Source organism: Rissa tridactyla, chromosome 7 (genome assembly GCF_028500815.1).
Source record: "Rissa tridactyla isolate bRisTri1 chromosome 7, bRisTri1.patW.cur.20221130, whole genome shotgun sequence".
NCBI lineage: Eukaryota > Metazoa > Chordata > Aves > Charadriiformes > Laridae > Rissa > Rissa tridactyla.
In genome coordinates this window covers 43,657,932-43,675,072 of record NC_071472.1, presented here as the reverse complement: position 1 = coordinate 43,675,072, position 17,141 = coordinate 43,657,932, and the positions used below count along the sequence as shown (strand labels likewise).

General features: G+C 45.5%; 1 protein-coding gene across 1 annotated transcript; it reads right to left on the bottom strand.

The window, feature by feature from the left end:
* Nucleotides 1-3,493: 3,493 nt before the first annotated feature.
* Nucleotides 3,494-17,015, bottom strand: SPP2 (secreted phosphoprotein 2). The gene is made up of 7 exons (XM_054208255.1): nucleotides 16,858-17,015; nucleotides 16,629-16,753; nucleotides 15,153-15,275; nucleotides 13,469-13,579; nucleotides 11,356-11,410; nucleotides 11,014-11,121; nucleotides 3,494-3,796 (listed from the first exon to the last, which is right to left on the bottom strand). The coding sequence occupies exons 1-6, from the start codon at nucleotides 16,904-16,906 to the stop codon at nucleotides 11,024-11,026; spliced, it is 561 nt and encodes a 186-aa protein (XP_054064230.1). The 5' UTR covers nucleotides 16,907-17,015; the 3' UTR covers nucleotides 3,494-3,796; nucleotides 11,014-11,023.
* Between the last annotated feature and the right edge of the window lie 126 nt (nucleotides 17,016-17,141).

Sequence of the window (17,141 nt, the reverse complement as noted above, 5' to 3'; positions counted from 1 at the left end):
GTGCAGGGACGGATCTCCTGACACTGCCTCAGCCGGCAGCTGCAGTTACTCCTACTCATTCTCCAAACTATTTTACAAGTCCAAATCAACATAAGTCCTCACTTCTTTCCTCATCCTACAACTGCTGCTGATGCTCTGCATTGAAAGGGCGACCACATTTTCACCTTCTGGTGAGGCAAGGCTCAAAGAAACAGTCATAAACTCCCTGCACACAGCAAGGCCCAGTCTAATACCGCATGGTTTTGCTGTCTCCCTTCAGACATAGCTCCATTTTTTGCTGCCTCGGAGTTTCTGAACAACCTCAAAGTCTACAAGGGGAGAATTTCTACTCTGCACATTCCTTCCACCGAAAGTAGCGTCTCTAAGCAATTGGGGGAAGCTCCCTCCCTGTCCCTGCTGCTGCATAAACCTTCACTCTCCAAGCGAAATCCACCACCAAAACTAGTGGTCTGCTTACACAGAGCCTGCCTCCTCCTCCCTGTACTTTGCTCTGCATCCTGGTCTTTGCAACATTCCTCCTTTCTATGCCAATGCATTCTGCATGGAACGCTGATATCCCTTGTACAACATAGAAGAAAGGCGGTATTACCTAACGAACTCCAGTGTAACACCCTCGTTATCCCTTAGTAACAACTTGGGGAGGGTGGCCACGCTGAACATGGCATGCAAACGGACAAGTCAAAATATTTCTTGGTGCAGGGGGCAAAAAGGGCTTGAGGATGAAGTTCTGCACTTGAGCTTGGTCCCACCGAGGGAGGCAGTTTTGAAGCCTACCAGTGTACTTGCAGGCTGGGAGTCCACACGCACGAGGATGTGGCTGAATAGAGAGAGAACCAGGACCCCAGGAAGGATTTCAGGCTTCAGTCACAGCAAGGAGAGATTTGCTGTTGGCCGCAGTTGTGCTATTTCAGACCAAACTCTCAGACATGGGAGTTGGAAGGGAACATCTGTAGCAACCATCATTGGTATGTTGGAGCAACAAGTGCTTGAGTCGACGAAAGACTTGAGTAACGCGGACAAAGAAAACATTACTCCCCAGTGCCAGATAAACATCTGCACAGCAGATACCACATCAGCTTCTAGGTGCGAAGGTATTTGCATTACATGCAGCAAGAAGCTTAAAGTACCCGTAATCCATTTTGCTGAGGGAAATAAAAGCGTTTTCTTTGCTTCTTTTAGAGAAGTGCACATATAGGTGTCCCATGTATACTGGAGAGGGCTGGCCTTTCATTGTTTTTATTATGTCTACAAAAGGAGATGCTACAGCCCATGCACGTGCTACAATGGTGCTTGCCTGCAGACAAGCTCCTGCCCTTGTTCCCAAGGGATGCGACTGCAAAGTCCTGCCTTCTGAGTTTTGGCTCATGGGACACCCGTGTTAGCAATGCTAAGAGATCAGAAGACCTTTTCTATAAACGGGTCAAGTCTGGAGGTCAGAGGCAACTCCAATTTTCATTCTTTGACAGTAGTAAGATTTTTTTTCTAAATGTCCACACATCGCCAGTGACAATGTACTGGCAGTGTATCCCACGAGTGACGGAAATCCCCGGCACTGAACTTCTGTCCGCAGAGGACAGATAAGGTAAAGTAATGATGATGAAAGTAGCTTCCTAAAGGAAAGTAGTGCTCCACCATTGTTTGCTTACAGACGGTTATTTTCCCAAACACGCTGCACCAGAAAGAGCGAGGGACAGGCTTTGTTCATTGTTCCAGCATAGGTTAGCCAGCCCTGAGCTCAAAGACAAGTTTTCTACTCCAGGTCTTCAAAGACCCACTATCAAACTCAGTGGTCTCTTCTGCCTCTTTTCCCTGACATACAGAGCCACAATACAAGGATTTTGTAGCAAACATGCTCCCCCTCCTATTCCGCTGGTGCAGAGGCCTGCCACAACTCTCATCCAGTGAAATATGACTGGTTTTAGGCCAAGCAAACTGCCTGTTGGGAACTGGGAAAAGCAAGAGTGAAATAGGGAAGAGCACAAGCACAGACAAAACTTGTTCATGTGTGAATCCACCTCATCCCTTCCAGAAGACAAAAGTATGGTCTCAGAGGAACAGCCCAGGGAGTTCTGCTCGCCTTTGCCTAGGACAGGGGGACATACATGTCTACACGAGAAGACAAAGGCCACAATCACTTGAGCTCAGAAGTTTCAGAGAGCTGCTAAACTGGTTCTTTCCACCAGCTTTTAAATGAAGAGTCATGGTTCTACCTAAAATCAGCACAAAGGTGTGAGGTCACCTCAATTAGGAAGAAGATGCTTAGCAAAAATGACAGCAGCAGAGAAGCAGATTACGCAACAGATTACGCAAGTACACCTGGGGCCAAGAGTGTGCATTCACAACAAAGGAAGGGGTGATGTTCCCAATCCCGGTGACACAGGCAAAGCAAAGCCACCATGAGAAAGGAAAACAGCCCTTCCTCTGCTGAACCTCTACTCTACACCTTTTTGGCACCTTCCACTTCCTTCTACTCCCTGCTGCTGCTGCTATGGGTAACCATCGAGGGCTCCTCTGACTATGTGTTGTCACATTTATGAGACAGAAATCCCTACAAATCAGGGACTACCTTGCTGCAATCAGTAAGGAAAATTAACTGAGAGTAAAACTGGTTGGCAGAGTTGCTTTAGAGAGAAAAATCCCTTGATTTGGAAAGGAGGGACAGTTGCATAACTGATAGGGAGCCAACGATCAATTCTGCAGCTGCCATGACGGACACTTGCCAAGACAGACAGCTGAGTCCTAGGGAGTGCAGCAGCAAAACTGCAAACCAAGACAGTGCACTGTGCGGTGGGAGCAAACAGGGAGGGAAATAGATCTTAAAACCCAGCTGATACTTTTTCCTAAAGGAGATAGCTTTATTGTGTCCACGTCTTCTTCGGCACTAAATAGCACTGCTGCATTCCACCACACAGACAACTAATTTTACCATTTCTGTCTCAGAAAATTCCCCTGTTACTTCAATCCAGTTCGGCACAAAGCCATCATCAGCATGATAGATAACCATAGAGCAAACTTGGTGGTAAAGCCTTAAAAAAAAATAATCCCAAATATAACTCCACTCCCCCCAAAAAACTGCACAGTAACCTTTCCCTTCCCAAAGGGCTGCGGGGGCAGGGGACAGGGACAGGACTCTCTTGCATGGGATGGAGACAAAAGGACAAGACTAAAAAGACCTGTTTCCCAGAAGAACACATCAAAGGTCTGTTCTAATCTGGCCTGGTTCCGAAAGCCATTAGTACCTGACAATCACCGTCATCAGTACCCCTCAGCTCCTCGCCCCCCCCTCCCATTAGTGGTCAAGTACCCATTAAAGCTAGATTACTGGTGGGTTAAAACTCACACCTTTGGAGTTGTAGCAAGACACCTTGTCCACAGCTGCTGCACTTCAGAGAAAAAGGAATTAAGTGCCTTTATTACTTTGAATGACTCAGTAATCAGCTACAAGCATTACAGAAAATTACAAGCAACCAGAGACCAAGGCAGAACAAACAGATGGAATAATGATCCTTTAATAGCATCGTTATGAGGTGGTACAACACATACTGGACACAGTTAGGTGTCTGAGGCTCCTCCCAGTGAGCTCTAACACACCAAAGGCAGCTATCGACTGACAAGCGCAGGCAGCTAGCATCTCATGAGCTCATCATCCGAGGGTCATTTGACATCACAGCAGAAAGTGAGTTCAAGACTGTCACTTCATTACAGAACAGTTTTCCAGGCAAAAGAAAAGGAAATGGCATCAGGTTCTTTCTTCACATACTGGGTCTTTGAACCGTGATTCTTCTCATTCTGCAATCTACCTTAAAAAAAGGGAAGGAGGAGAAAAGTCATAGCTCAAAATTTGTCTCATACTTCGCAGGACTAGCCAAACATCCATGACCTCGGAAAAAAATTATTCAGCTTCACTGAGCTGCTTATTAATTTGTTTAGCGTCAGAACCACGCCATGAGGAATCTGTAAAAAGAAACCTGCATATGCAAAACCCTTCCCGTGTACACAAGTGTCATGTCGATTGCTAATTAACAAATCAGCGCATATTGCAAAGTCTCAAGAGCAGAGATGGTTGAGGCTATAAGCTGGTGGACGGTCTTCTGAGAAATGTAGCTGCATAAAGAGGTACAATATGCACAAGAAATTTGAGATATGTTTTTCCAAGCGAACATGTGACTGCTTCTTCAGGAGTCTGTAGCCTACACCATATCTTCAGCAAGTTTGTCACCATGGCAACCTCAAATTTTTCTGTAAGACAATTTTGTTCGTAAAATTTTAGGGATAGATTTGTGCCAGAAAGACATGGTAGTCACAGACATAGCAACCCCCTGAGAGTGGCTTGTCCAGGAGCACCCGGGTCCTGCCCAGCCCTGGAGATGGGGGATGAGAGCCAAAGTACCAGGACCAGCCGCTATGCTCATCGCTGTGGACCAAGTGACAAGAGAAGAAACAGGAACAAGTGGGAATATGGGAAATTCCAGCTCAGTTTAAGGAAAAATCTTGCACCAGAGCGCTCCAACACTGAACCTAGAGCCCAGAGAGAGGATGAGGATCTATATCCCAGGATATTCAAACCTCGGCTACGCAGCCTCATGAACCTGGCCCTGCTTTGAGCTGGGGTTGAGCTTCCAGAGGTCTCTTCTAACCTGCATGATTCTTTGACAAGCTAATTTCTAAATTTCCAATGCTTGGAAAATGTAACATTGAGCAGTAGGCTGGAAGACAGCCAAGAGCCCTGCGTGTTCTTGTGTTCCTGCAGTGAAGTCCTGCTGGTTTTCTCCAGGAAGTAGATGAAGGGGCTTGCAATCAGGCCTTAAAACACAGAGTGAAGGCTAAGGAATCATCCAAGCTCTGCATCCTCTAGATGCAGGAACAATTTCCTCAGTGCAGCAGTGCGTCTAATCCTTCAAAACAGATCCAGAAAAGGTGGGCCAAAGGGCAAGGCAAAAATCGCTGCCATTCAGAATAGCAACAAGGGATCGTCACAGCGATTCTCCTCTCTGCTCTAACACCTCTGCTTCATCTCCGCACCACGCTCTGACCTCAGCATCAAGAAAAGTCCTGCCTGGGTCTGTTTCAATTTCGGTCCTTCACCTCTGAACAGATGAAAGAGTGCTGTCTTCCCTGCTACAGCATGTCACAGATGTCAGGTGACACCAAGGACTTAGCTACAACAGACAGGCTCCAAGGCAGGAGGAATATAACGGCAGCCTATCATTTCCCGCACGTTGCCTAAGCGATAAATTGCTCCAGCTCTCCTCTCAAAGCTGATCCGATATGGAGCTCATGCACTAAGCAGCAGATCCCATTCTGCAGGGATTTTCCTTCTCCCCAAATGCTTCACTTCTTTCCCCAGAAAGCAATAGGCTGCTTTCTGACAACTGCGGAAAGTGGGGTGAGTGAACGGAGAGGAAAAAACAGGAACAGATTATATGAAGCTATGAGAATACAAAACTGGAAGTAAAATCAAGCAGCTTCTTAATGAGGACAACTGGGGATAAAAGCTCTTCTTTCCATGACCCAGGAGGATTATGCACCCTGTTCTATTATTATTTTCATAGAAGACAGACAAACAAGCATCCATTTCACTCTGAAGGTTGGATCCTGGATTTCTTGGGTATGAGAATAATAAAATGATTAGAGTTGGAAGGGACCTTAAAGGTCATCCAGTCCCACCCCCCTGCCCTGTGCAGGGACACCTCCCACCAGCCCAGGTTGCTCCAAGCCCCATCCAACCTGGCCTTGAACCCCTCCAGGGATGGGGCAGCCACAGCTTCTCTGGGCAACCTGGGCCAGTGCCTCACCACCCTCACAGTAAAGAATTTCTTCCTAATATCTAATCTAAATCTACCCTCTTTCAGGTTAAAACTGTTACCCCTCGAGAAACAACCGCAGAGGATTAATCGTCAGTGGACTGTACGAGGCCTGGTAGTCTCTCGGTGACATCCCTGACATGAGCCCCCAATGAGCGGCACACCTCTCTAGAGAGTGCATCAGGTTGGCAAATGGGTGCCTCCGTACCTCTCAGAAGAGAGTCGCCTACTACGATCAGCCATCGCCTTTTCTTAGTTGCGCTGGTTGTCATACGGGGAGCAGATCGCGCTGCCTTACTCAGCTCCAGTCTCTCTCCTGGTATAACGGGTCTTTCCTCTTCACTCTGCAGAGTGGTGAGGCGATTCTCAAGGGCACCTCAGGCTTCGGGGGAAGCCTCTTCCTACTTCTGGTCCTTGCCCTTGCAAGCTTCCATTCTCCTGCATTATTGTTTCACACACGCACACTTCTGCGTGTGCCAGTGGGGGAGTTTTTGGTTGTTTGGCTGTGGGCTCACTGCAGATTGCGCTTGGAACCCGCTGTGTACCTCCTTCTCAGCCTCCCTGATGCTACGCAGCCTCCACACCACCTCCTGCAGGAGTCCTCCACCTGGGCAGGTGTGCTCCCTATCCCTGCCTCTGGAGAAAGGTCGAGGCACCTCCTGCAGCCTGAGGTCCGCACCAGGGCCTCTCCCTTCAGCAGCTCTGTCTGGGTGAGGCATCAGCCACCGCTGGGGTGGGTGGTGCAGACCCCCAGGCCCGAGCTGCAGCCTTTGCTCTCCGAGTGCCCACCATTCTGCCCTGAGGGTCAGGTAGAACGAGCGCCCCTGACCTGCGCAGATGGAACACCAGTGGAACTCTCCTCCTTTGAAGAAGTGCCCTTCTCACGCGACCTGCTGCTGCAGGCTCAGTTTGCTCACACTCCCCAGACTGCTTTTTATAGGCAGAAGCCCAATGTTGCCAGCTATTCTTCCATTGAAAAACCCCCCACCCTAACATTAAGGATGCCAGTCTATTCACTTCTGCAAGGCTGCTAATCAGCTTGTGACAACTGCCTTCACTGCGTTCCCACCAGCAGCAAGCTATGCCAGGTGAGAACTCAGCCAGAGGGTCATTTTGAGAAAATGTAGAAAACTTGAGGAGGAAATCACAACCCCTGGGCTTGATGCAGAAGAAATCTGATTGTCTGTTAAAAAACACTTTCCTTGCATGATTAATGACTGTAAGAGAAAAATCAGTGTTCACAGTCTACATGTATATTGCAAGCAAAGACAGGAACTTTCTTCTTAATTTTCCTGTTCAAGGAAATGAAGCACTGCTGCTGAGACTCCCCTCATAAGTCATAGGTCGCACTCCACCCTGCACAAAAGACAACTGCCTTAGGCAGTTGATTTTGGAAGAGCAGAGCGCTGGGGCCCTTTTCTTTTGCTTTCTGGGATTCAACTGTTAGGTGAGTTTGAGCCATTTTTTAGGCTCCTCTTTGCAATTCAGAGCCACAAACACTATCAAGCAGATTCCAGCCTAATGGAACCCATAGTTCCACATACCTGCGCACACTCAAAAAGCCTGTCATATCGTGTGCGCGCTACGCGGCCTCCTTTCAGAGCAGGAATCCATCCTGCGAAGGGTTTCAATGGGGGATTGACTGCCTCGCTGACATGCCCTTTGCTGACACTGGCAACTGACACAGCGCCAACAAGCCCTGCACATACCTGGCAGGCTAAGCTAATTAATGACCTTAACACTTGTTGCAGGCTGAGGCTGTTAACCAGCGATCAGCTGTGGCACAGCAGCTGGCTCTCCTGCTGTCACTTGCTCACATGCCTGAGCTATTTGTTGGAAAGACCGGTCCGCAGCATGACATGTGAATTTTACAATCTCCCCAGTTCCAGAGATGCGCTAGGAAATAAATCCAGAAAATCTGATTAGGGCTTGTCACCGAAGTAAGCTCATTAATCGTTGATGTGGTTCTTTCATATGCAGTTTGCTAACTCCTGCAGGCACCAGCAGACCCGTGGGTCTGAAGACTGCCGACTTTAAAAAGTTCTTTATATAACAATTGCACTGATTTTTTTCCTCTTGAATATTTAGCACATTCTAATATGTAAAAAGAGCCACAAAGTACCAGTGAGATCACTTAGCCTAGCTTCTTACATAGAGTCAGGCACAGGATTCCCCTGAAATAATTCCTGTAGCAAAAAAGATATGAAGATCTAGTGCAGAAAATGTAAAATCCAGCATGAAAAACTCTGTCAGCCACTTGCCTTAGTAATTTTTGCAGCAGTCAGTTACCCATACTGTTGCGTTTAAAAAAAAAAAAAAAAATCGTATTCATTTCTTACCTGAATTTGTCTAGCTTTGCCTGTCAACAACAGGTTCTTTGAATAAGAGATGAAAGTCTTCTGTTAATAAATTGCTGTTTCCCCAGCCTCCCCCAAAATATTCCCAGCTAAGCTAAGCCAGCTGAGCTCCTGCCATCTCAAAACACAGCACATATTTCCCATGCCCCACCAAACACTGCCATCACAGTATGGCTTGTAATAATGCCAGCCATGATCACGCCGGTGCCAAAAGACAGGGAAAAAAGGCCATGAATAACTTTCCTTGGCCTCAAACACATGAAATAATTTGGATACGTGTAGCTCCAAATTAAACCCACGGATGAAACCCTCTAATTCTGGATACAAGTGAAATTGAGACGTAAGACTTCTCTCCAGACTTCACAGCTAATAAGAAGTCAAATCAATAAAAACAAGAGAAACAAGGAGTTTTGAGCGGGTTTGAAAGTCTCCCTTAATCTCCTGATGTACCTGCCTCTGAAATGTCCAGAACCTAGGACGCTGGTATGAAACCCAGCTCCGTAAATGGCACTTACAACCTATCTTCAAGAGTAAGCAGAAAATATTAAAACTCAAACTGCACAGGATATCACGAATCATAAATTTGTCCCTATTTGTTTCATGTTCTCTTTCCAGAAGATTTTACAGCTTGCTTCTGGTTTAGAGATCCGTTAGACGTTAGGTACAGGAACACAAAACATTTGTGATTACTGCCTAATGGGAATAGCTCCTCTTGAGAGCCAAAGAATTAATTTAAGATACCTGGCATTTTCCAAATGCAAAGAAAAGGATGTCTCCCCATACTGAGCACACAGATCTCCTTCCCCACAACTTTTCTGGAAGACTGGCTGAAGAGAGTTCAACCCATATTCACCCATCCAGACTGAGACAGTTTGGTTCTCAGAAGCCAACCATGACCAGGCATTTCCAAAATTTTTGCCTCTCTTGACTGGAACAGAAAATCAACCTTATGCTACTCTTCAGTAAGCCTCAGTCTCTCCAGACTATATCCTTGGTTAAAGCTACCCAGAAGGACACAGAGCGCACACCAGAATGCCACTGCAATATGCTCAAGGAAGTTCAAAGATATTTAGAAAAAGTTAGATTCCTATAAGAGCAAAGGCAGTGATTAAAAGAGCCTATCACCTTTACTGGCTCATGGATTAACTAAAATAGCATATGGATGTAATGAAATAATTTTTACCAACAAAGAGCTGACCTAGCAGAATGACTGGGTTTTCCTTTCGTATCTAATTTCTGTGAGAGTAGGGGGTATGTCTCCTTCATCACATATAGGCTTACCACGGATATGCTTATGAGTAACATGTGTTAGTTTCTGGTGAGTCATCGGTGCTAAATTACATCTAAAACCGTCTTGGTTCCAATGCAGCAGGCCTGAATTGAGCTACACACACGGAGCATTCAGTTCTGGTACTCTTCACAGGGACAGAGACCTGCTAATGACACGTACCCAAGCCAGCCTGCGAAACATTTTTAATCACAAAGACCTTCCAACCCAAACCATTCTATGATTCTGTGACGTAGCGCAGAATTATTTTTTAATAATATTAGTAATAATTATTAATTATAATTATTAATTATATTGTTATAGGTATATATATTATATATATACTTATATAATATTATATATCATAAGTATATAAGTAATAATAATAAATAGTAATAATTATTGATTACCTCTTCCTTTCCCAACTACTTTAAAACTGTTTAGCATGCCAAAGAATGATCTCCATCCTGCGTTGCTAGAACTCTTTCAAAACCACTTCCCTTTAGACTAACTCCATAAGACAGCAGGTAAAATATCAGCAGCACAAAGCTGTTCCCACATAGAACCTCAGAAGTAGGTCAGCAAAGGTGGTTTGTGTAGTATAGGCCTCGCGAGCTCCAAAGAATCATGAGTGCCTTTCATTATTATTCCCCATTAATTGACCTCCAAACATCTCCTTCACAACTTCTCTGCCACAAATGCTTGGCCGGGTAAACTGCATCTTGGTTCTCCCAGAAACCTTACTACTACATTAATTTTTGGTTCACTAAACTGTGTGGCCTCGGGGCCCTGTTGCATTAGATTCGGCACAAAGACACAGCCATTCCTCCAAGAGTTTGCAGTATAAATAGCACAACAAGTCATGGGTGGGAGGAGAGCACCAGAACAAAGACGGTGGGTGACTTGCTGAAGATCTGGGGCAATATCTGTATCTTTGCCAATACACAGGCCAGGCATGCTCAAGATCCCACAGTCAAGCGATACACCCTTGCTATGGGCGACCAATTTGGAGAAGGTCCAAAGTACCCACAAAACGTCTGTCAGAAACAGGTCTCTGCCAGCCAAGAGAGATGGAGGCAAGAAGGCAGAGCTGCAGCTCAAGCCTTGAGCCCTGTGCTAAACTCAGGCCAGCAGACTGATTTTCTTGCACGCTATTCACACTACCTGTCCACCAGGACATTGGTGTTTACATGAGCGTATGGGATGGACTACTCAAGAGTGAGTGAAAGCCATGAGCTCTGTAGTTGGGAATTCTTCCTAGGAAGGAAGCAACAAGAGGAAAATCAAAAACGTCTTCTGCTGCCTTGACAATTGGTGAGGCCCTTGTTCTGCGAGCCCTCCCTTAGGCACCAGAGGTTGCCACCCCATCACCATTTGTTGAGGGTGTTGATAGTGCTGTTTGTACCCTGTCACTGAATTTACCCATAAGCAAATCCCACAAATGCCCACAGTAGAACAGCTTTTAACACGCTCACAGCCAAGAAGCACATTGCCAAAGAGGCCCTTTATCCTGAGCACTCACTTTCCCATCCTGCCACAAAACCTGCAGAGCTAGGGTGCATTCTACACGTTGAATTGTACTCACCCAATCCATATTATTCAATCCTGTCAGAGTTGAAATAGCTGGGTTTATGCCAGTCTCCACGGCTGCTGCCTCTTCCCCTTGAACGGAAGGCTTCAGGACCAAATACATCTTTTAAAAAAAAGAAGTGGAGACATACATGAGTGTTCTATGCTTTCAAATACATGTTTGTTCAGCATTCTGCACAACATTAGGAAAACCTCAAGGATGCACACAAGCACTGATGGTAAAAGAACAAATCTGGAAATCTGCTTCCTCAGACAGATGACTTTCAGGTGGCCCAAGCAGATGACCCAAAAAGCAAACTAACGTGTCAGAACAGTCCAGCATGGCAGAAACGCTTACCTTCTCTGTGACTGCTGCCTCTCCTGTTGGGGTTCATTATCGGCATACGCATCATCTGTAAAATAAAGAGGTTTCTTTAAAAGCTCACCTGTCCAGAAGTCCACCTCTCCTTCATTTCCTCAGGTACTATGTGATCACTGAAGTAATTCCAAACTTCATTAGTAACTTCTCTGAAAACAAGATTAGTGCTGACAGTATTGCAAAGCAGTGATGTTGCTAAGGAAGTCTGCAGTTGCAGGTAGGCTCTCGGGTCAACATCTTTCATACTTAATACCTGAACTTACTGTAGTGCAGATACAGCCAGGAGAGCAGAGCCTGGAGAGAAGAGTTAGTGTGTTGCAGTCACACAGGGCACCTCTGTGACTCATTTATCCCAAATTACTCTTTTAAAAGCTCTCTATACTCTTCTTTTTTTTCTCTCTATCACAGTAATATGATCCCAGCCTCAGCCAGTCACAACTCCTTCTCCTGTCCAAGCGCCACCAGCACTACGGGAGCTACAGCGACACCATCCACAGTGAATCAGGCTGAGATGCCTTGAGCTGAGTTACAGATCTAGAGCAAGAGCCACCGTGCACTTGCTGCAGCCCTCTGCAGACAGAAATACTTCCCTTTTCAGTTGCAATAATTCCCTTTGGCATTTTTCCCTTATTAACATTTGTGATGGTTTAACCCCAGCTGGCAATTGAGCACCGCACAGCCGCTTGGTCAGTTATATGCTGAGCATGATGCCATATGGTATGGAATAACCCTTTGGTCACTCGGGGTCAGCTGTCCCAGCTCTGTCTCCTCCTGACTTTCTGTGCACTCCCAGCCCACTTAGTGGTGGGGCAGTGTGAGGAGCAGAAAAGGCCTCGACTGGGTGTAAACCCTGCTCAGGATTAACTAAAACATCCCTGCGTTATCAACGCTGCTTCCAGCACAAATCCAAAACATAGCCCCATACTAGCTACTATGAATAAAATTAACTCTACCCCAGCCAAAACCAGCACAACATTGCAGGAAATATATTCCCCAACAGGAACGTTGGCAGCAGTACTGAATTTTAAGGGATGGTTAAAGATGACTTGAAGGAAGATGTCTGCTTTTAAATGCAAGTGTTTATACCAAGTACCCTATTAAACAACAGTTATGCTTAACCCACAGACTGAACATCCAAGACTTTGTTACGTATTTCAGTACTTCCCATGCAGTCTTTCTGTCCTGCAAACCAAGACTTCCATTGGTGCATTCACTAGCTAGCGCTGAATAGAGATTCTGAACCAAAACAACAACAAAAAAAAAATATTACAAGCTTACTTGGGAATTCAAACCAAGAGAAGGTTACAGAGAATCCTATTTGCTTCAAGCTATTCATTTAGTCACTTGCACTTTCCAAAAATAAAAGCTGCCCCTATCCTCTGGCACCTTGCTTGTGAAACTATGTTCCCTGAATCACAGAATAGTTCGGGTTGGAAGGGACCTTAAAGATCATGTAGTTCCAACCCCGCTGCCGTGGGCAGGGACACCTCCCACAAGCACAACAGCCACCGTAGGTCTGTGTTGTAAGTGCAGGCACCCAGGTTCAAGCGTCAGTTCACAGAAAAAGTGGACGCTGGCATGATTGGAAAACAGCTAGCAGGAATTCACAGGTTGGGTCAGCATTTAATCACACCTTAAAAACCAAGTAAGGGCTTAAAAAGGGAACACAAATTTCAGTCGAGCAAATGTTCTTCAGCTCTACTGTGATTACATGCTCAGCTGAGGGCTGGGTTTGGCAACAGAGCCAGAGTCGTCGGTATTTGTTTCTGTCTAAGATACGCCAATCACTGCGCTCCAGGCACATACTCTATACATCAATGAAGAAAGAGTGTCAGAGCTGGTGGATGTGCCAGACTGCCGCGGAGATTCACACTCTCCCCCGGCATCCATCAGGCAAGGTCAAACCTCTCAGCTGATGGAAAGTGAAGCATTACAGGAGACAGCTGGATTTCAAACCACGTTCAGTTTTCTGATGAAAACCTCCAACTGCAACAGGACTTGCAGTTCGCACATATGCACCTGACTTCTTAAAAGAGGATAAGCAGAATTTTTGCTCCCACAGGCAGCAGAAATCAGTTTTCCCCTTCCTTACCTCCTCGCTGCTCATCGATTCGGAGCTGGATGTGCCACGATGGCACCGCACAACAACGTTTGAGATCAGCTCACCGGAGACATCCACAAAACTTCTGCAGAAAGCGGTTGGCTGTAACAGATCAAAACAGAGCAAATCTCAGACAGCAAAGCTACAGTGCAAACCCTCTTGTGGGAATTGCACTGGGGGGAGGGAACCTGTAGAAGTATTTTAAAAACAAATTCCAAAGCAAGCAAGACTCTACAGCTAACAAATTATTGGAGCAGACTGTGGCCGAACCGATATATTCTGGCAGCATATAACTACACATGTTAATTGCTCCACAATTGCGTATTAGCTGTATGAAGTCTTGAGCCTGCTAGAGGCAGAAGAAAATCTCGAAATCCTTTTCATGGGTGTGGAATTTCATGGAATCTGCACAAACAAAGAGCTGTGCAGGGCTATTCTGAGAGCAGCTCCAGCTCTAGAAGTTAAACTAAAGAAGTTATCTCTATGACTTGTCAGATGCTCCAGCAAAACCTGCCATCCAAGTTTGGTAAACAGAGATCCTCACACTATCTTTCATGCCATATAGCCCCAAGAAGAAAAGAGGAGGGACGGTGTCTGTTTAGGACACAGTGATAACTTTGCAGCAGCCAACCCTCGCATTTTGAAGGAAAATCTAGCAACAACCATCAATTCCGTGTTGTCCCATCTGCATGCGCACACAAACTGCTTACTGCAAGAGTAGTGATACTCGAAGAGATGTTTACCCCCCTCTTCATGGGGTAAACTACCTCCTGAGGTAGCAGTATGACACATAAGCTATGAGGAAAGCCTTTGTGCCATCTGTTGAATGCCTTCCCAGAATCCCTCCTCTTCCGTAAAGTCTGCTCCCAGGAAGTACAGATAAGTTTGGCAGCATTCACATGGGAAAAGAGGCAAGAAGGGCTCAGCCTGGAGCAGCACAGAGAAGCAGAGATAATCTCTGTGGAAGTCTGACACACAGCGTGGCGTCATTGCACACACCAACTCAAGAGCTACTCCACATGCTTTGTAAGATTCGTGCAAGCAGTTAGGACACAATCACTTAGGAGCTTGCAATGGAAGCCATGTTTTGGCAAAAATATCTGTGCACAGGTAAGTCCAGATTCAAAGATGATGTATTTACACCAAAGCTGGTCATTCAAAAATCAGAGTGCAGAAAAAGCTGTATCAAGAGCCCGATCCGTGTCTATTTCAGGCTGAAAATAAAGTTGAAAATCTGAAAAAGATTAGCACTGTCATCAGAGAGTGGGAACTGCACTACATAGGAAGATAAGCCTTTATATGGTGCCTGGATGAATGACAGGCAAAAGCAGGTCAAACATCAGTTTTTCCACACTCTTATCTTAGAAAAGAAGACACACTTTCCTTCTAGGATTTGGTCCCAAAGCACACAGACGCTTTCACTACATGCTGCTCCAAGACGTGCATCTCCTTGTCAGTTCACAGCAGTTCCTGTAATCCCCACTGACCAGGCAGAAGAGCTTCCCAGCACTGACCCTTCCCACCTAACACCCACTCCATGCCGTAGGTTGTACTTGGGTTTGGTTTTCTTTTAAGAAGCGCCAATCATCATTCTTCAGCACCGGTAGTGTTTCAACGTGTCCTGAGAACATCCTGCATGGAGCAAGAGGTTCCCATTCACACCAGAGGCACTTACCACGAAAGGCCCTATTTTGAAGTCACACGTGAACGGGTCTCGCCCCGAAGCTTTCGTGCACACAGTTTCACGAATGCTGAACCGTAGCTCTAGTCTATAAGTGTCGCTGTTCCACATGTCAACCTGGTAAAAGGAAGGTAACCACAACATATAATTAGTGCCTCTCGTTATTCTATGCCCACTACACAGCAGCCTTGCTTCTTTGCCAAGCAGAGGCAAGACATAAGGGCATTATGGGTCAGCGCCCAAATTAGAGCAGATTGCTGAGTGTGAGAAAGGCTGTTTTATTGTGCTCAGGAGTCACTCCCTCAGGCAGATTTGGCAACAGCAACGCAGAACAGCTTTCCACGGGGGTTTCACTTGAAACCTTACAGCCACTGCGGGATCCTCCTACTGCTCAGAGTCAGCTGGGGGGGACTATGGATGTCCAAGGTAGATACGCATAGCATTACCCCTGCATGCTACTCCCTCTTCTGCGGGAACCAGCATCCTAACAGCTCTGCTTTGGATATCTAGACTGCTGGGAAGTCTATTGCAAATACATGACTTGGAAAGTAAATCACACGACTGCAAGCAATTGAATTAATGCAGTTTATAGACTCGCTCCTTGTCAGCTCAGGTGCTTCAATGGGTAGTGTGCATGCACCATTGCAAGCTTTAGAGTTTGGTTGCTTTTGTTGACACATTAGGATTTTCTTTTCTCCTTCTCATAGTCTAATCAATGTTTTAGCTCAAAATGGAAGACTAAAAAAAGAAAACAAACACAAAAAAACCCAACAAACACCAAATCCCCACTGCTTTCAAGTACTTTTTTTTCCCAAACTAGATCAATCCAAAAGTCATCTTGTCATTCATTCTTGCAGAAGACTTGATACATGCCACCTATAGAAACATAATGGTTCTGAAGATGTTCAGGAACATGGATAGGTTAACTTTAAATTAGGAAGCTTTAACTCTGGGTATCTAATATCATTCCTAGCAACACAAATTAAAACAGATACGGGTTTCCTGCCTGCATTTAGACACTAGCAGACTCAAACCAGAGTTGGTGCATAGAGACAGATGACATAAAAACAGACTGGAGAAAGAATCCTGAATGTGTTTGTGGTGGCATGTGTGGACGTTCAGCTGAGACATCCAGATGAATGAGGTTACTTTATGCCCCAAGCAAAGCAGTGACCTGGAGATATTTAAAAATGCCAGTTCTGAACAAAATCTTACAAGACATCCCTTAAAAATTTCTATTTTAGGGGTGAGAATTTTGAACTCATAGAATATTTTTCATTACAAACCAACATACAAGAAATATTTAGGTTCCTAAAGCCATAACTTCAGATAATGCCCCAAACCCACCCTCTTCCAAGCAGCATCAGAAAACCCCAACTAAATCTGGGTTTCCAGGGTTGGGTGAAAAAGAGTTTTCCATCCCAGCAAAGCATATTTCAGGTAAAGGGTCTCTGTTGTCCGTGCACTTACTCTTGCGACATGGCTCCTGACAACACCATACAGGTTTGTCCCCCATGACTGAGAATTGATCCTTGCAATGGAAGCATTGAGAGCCTCTTCTGTGACAGGGACGTCATAGTCGTACACTTGAAACCCTGAGACGGAGGCACAGTTCCATTAGAAGTTCATTGTTGTCTTGTACTTTTCCTCCCTAAACCACTGTAACAAAGAGGACATGGTTCCATTCTGAGCAACTTACCTGAACACGAGAAAACGCTCAGTGTGAGGACAAAAATTAGGATCCTCATAGCGTGCCTTTCAAAATCCTCTGTTTTTTTCCCTTTCTAAGTGACGATTTCCAGTGCATATTCCTCTGTCTTTATATAAATGCAGCCTTGATCCTACACCTGACCTTCCTGTGTCCAAGCTCTGCTACAAACATTGCACTTTAAACAGAATTGATCTGCGAGTAAATATTTGCTGTCAGCTTTTCTCCATTTAGCAGTAGTTCTCTGATAAGAGATGGGCTGCAGTGCCTTTTTC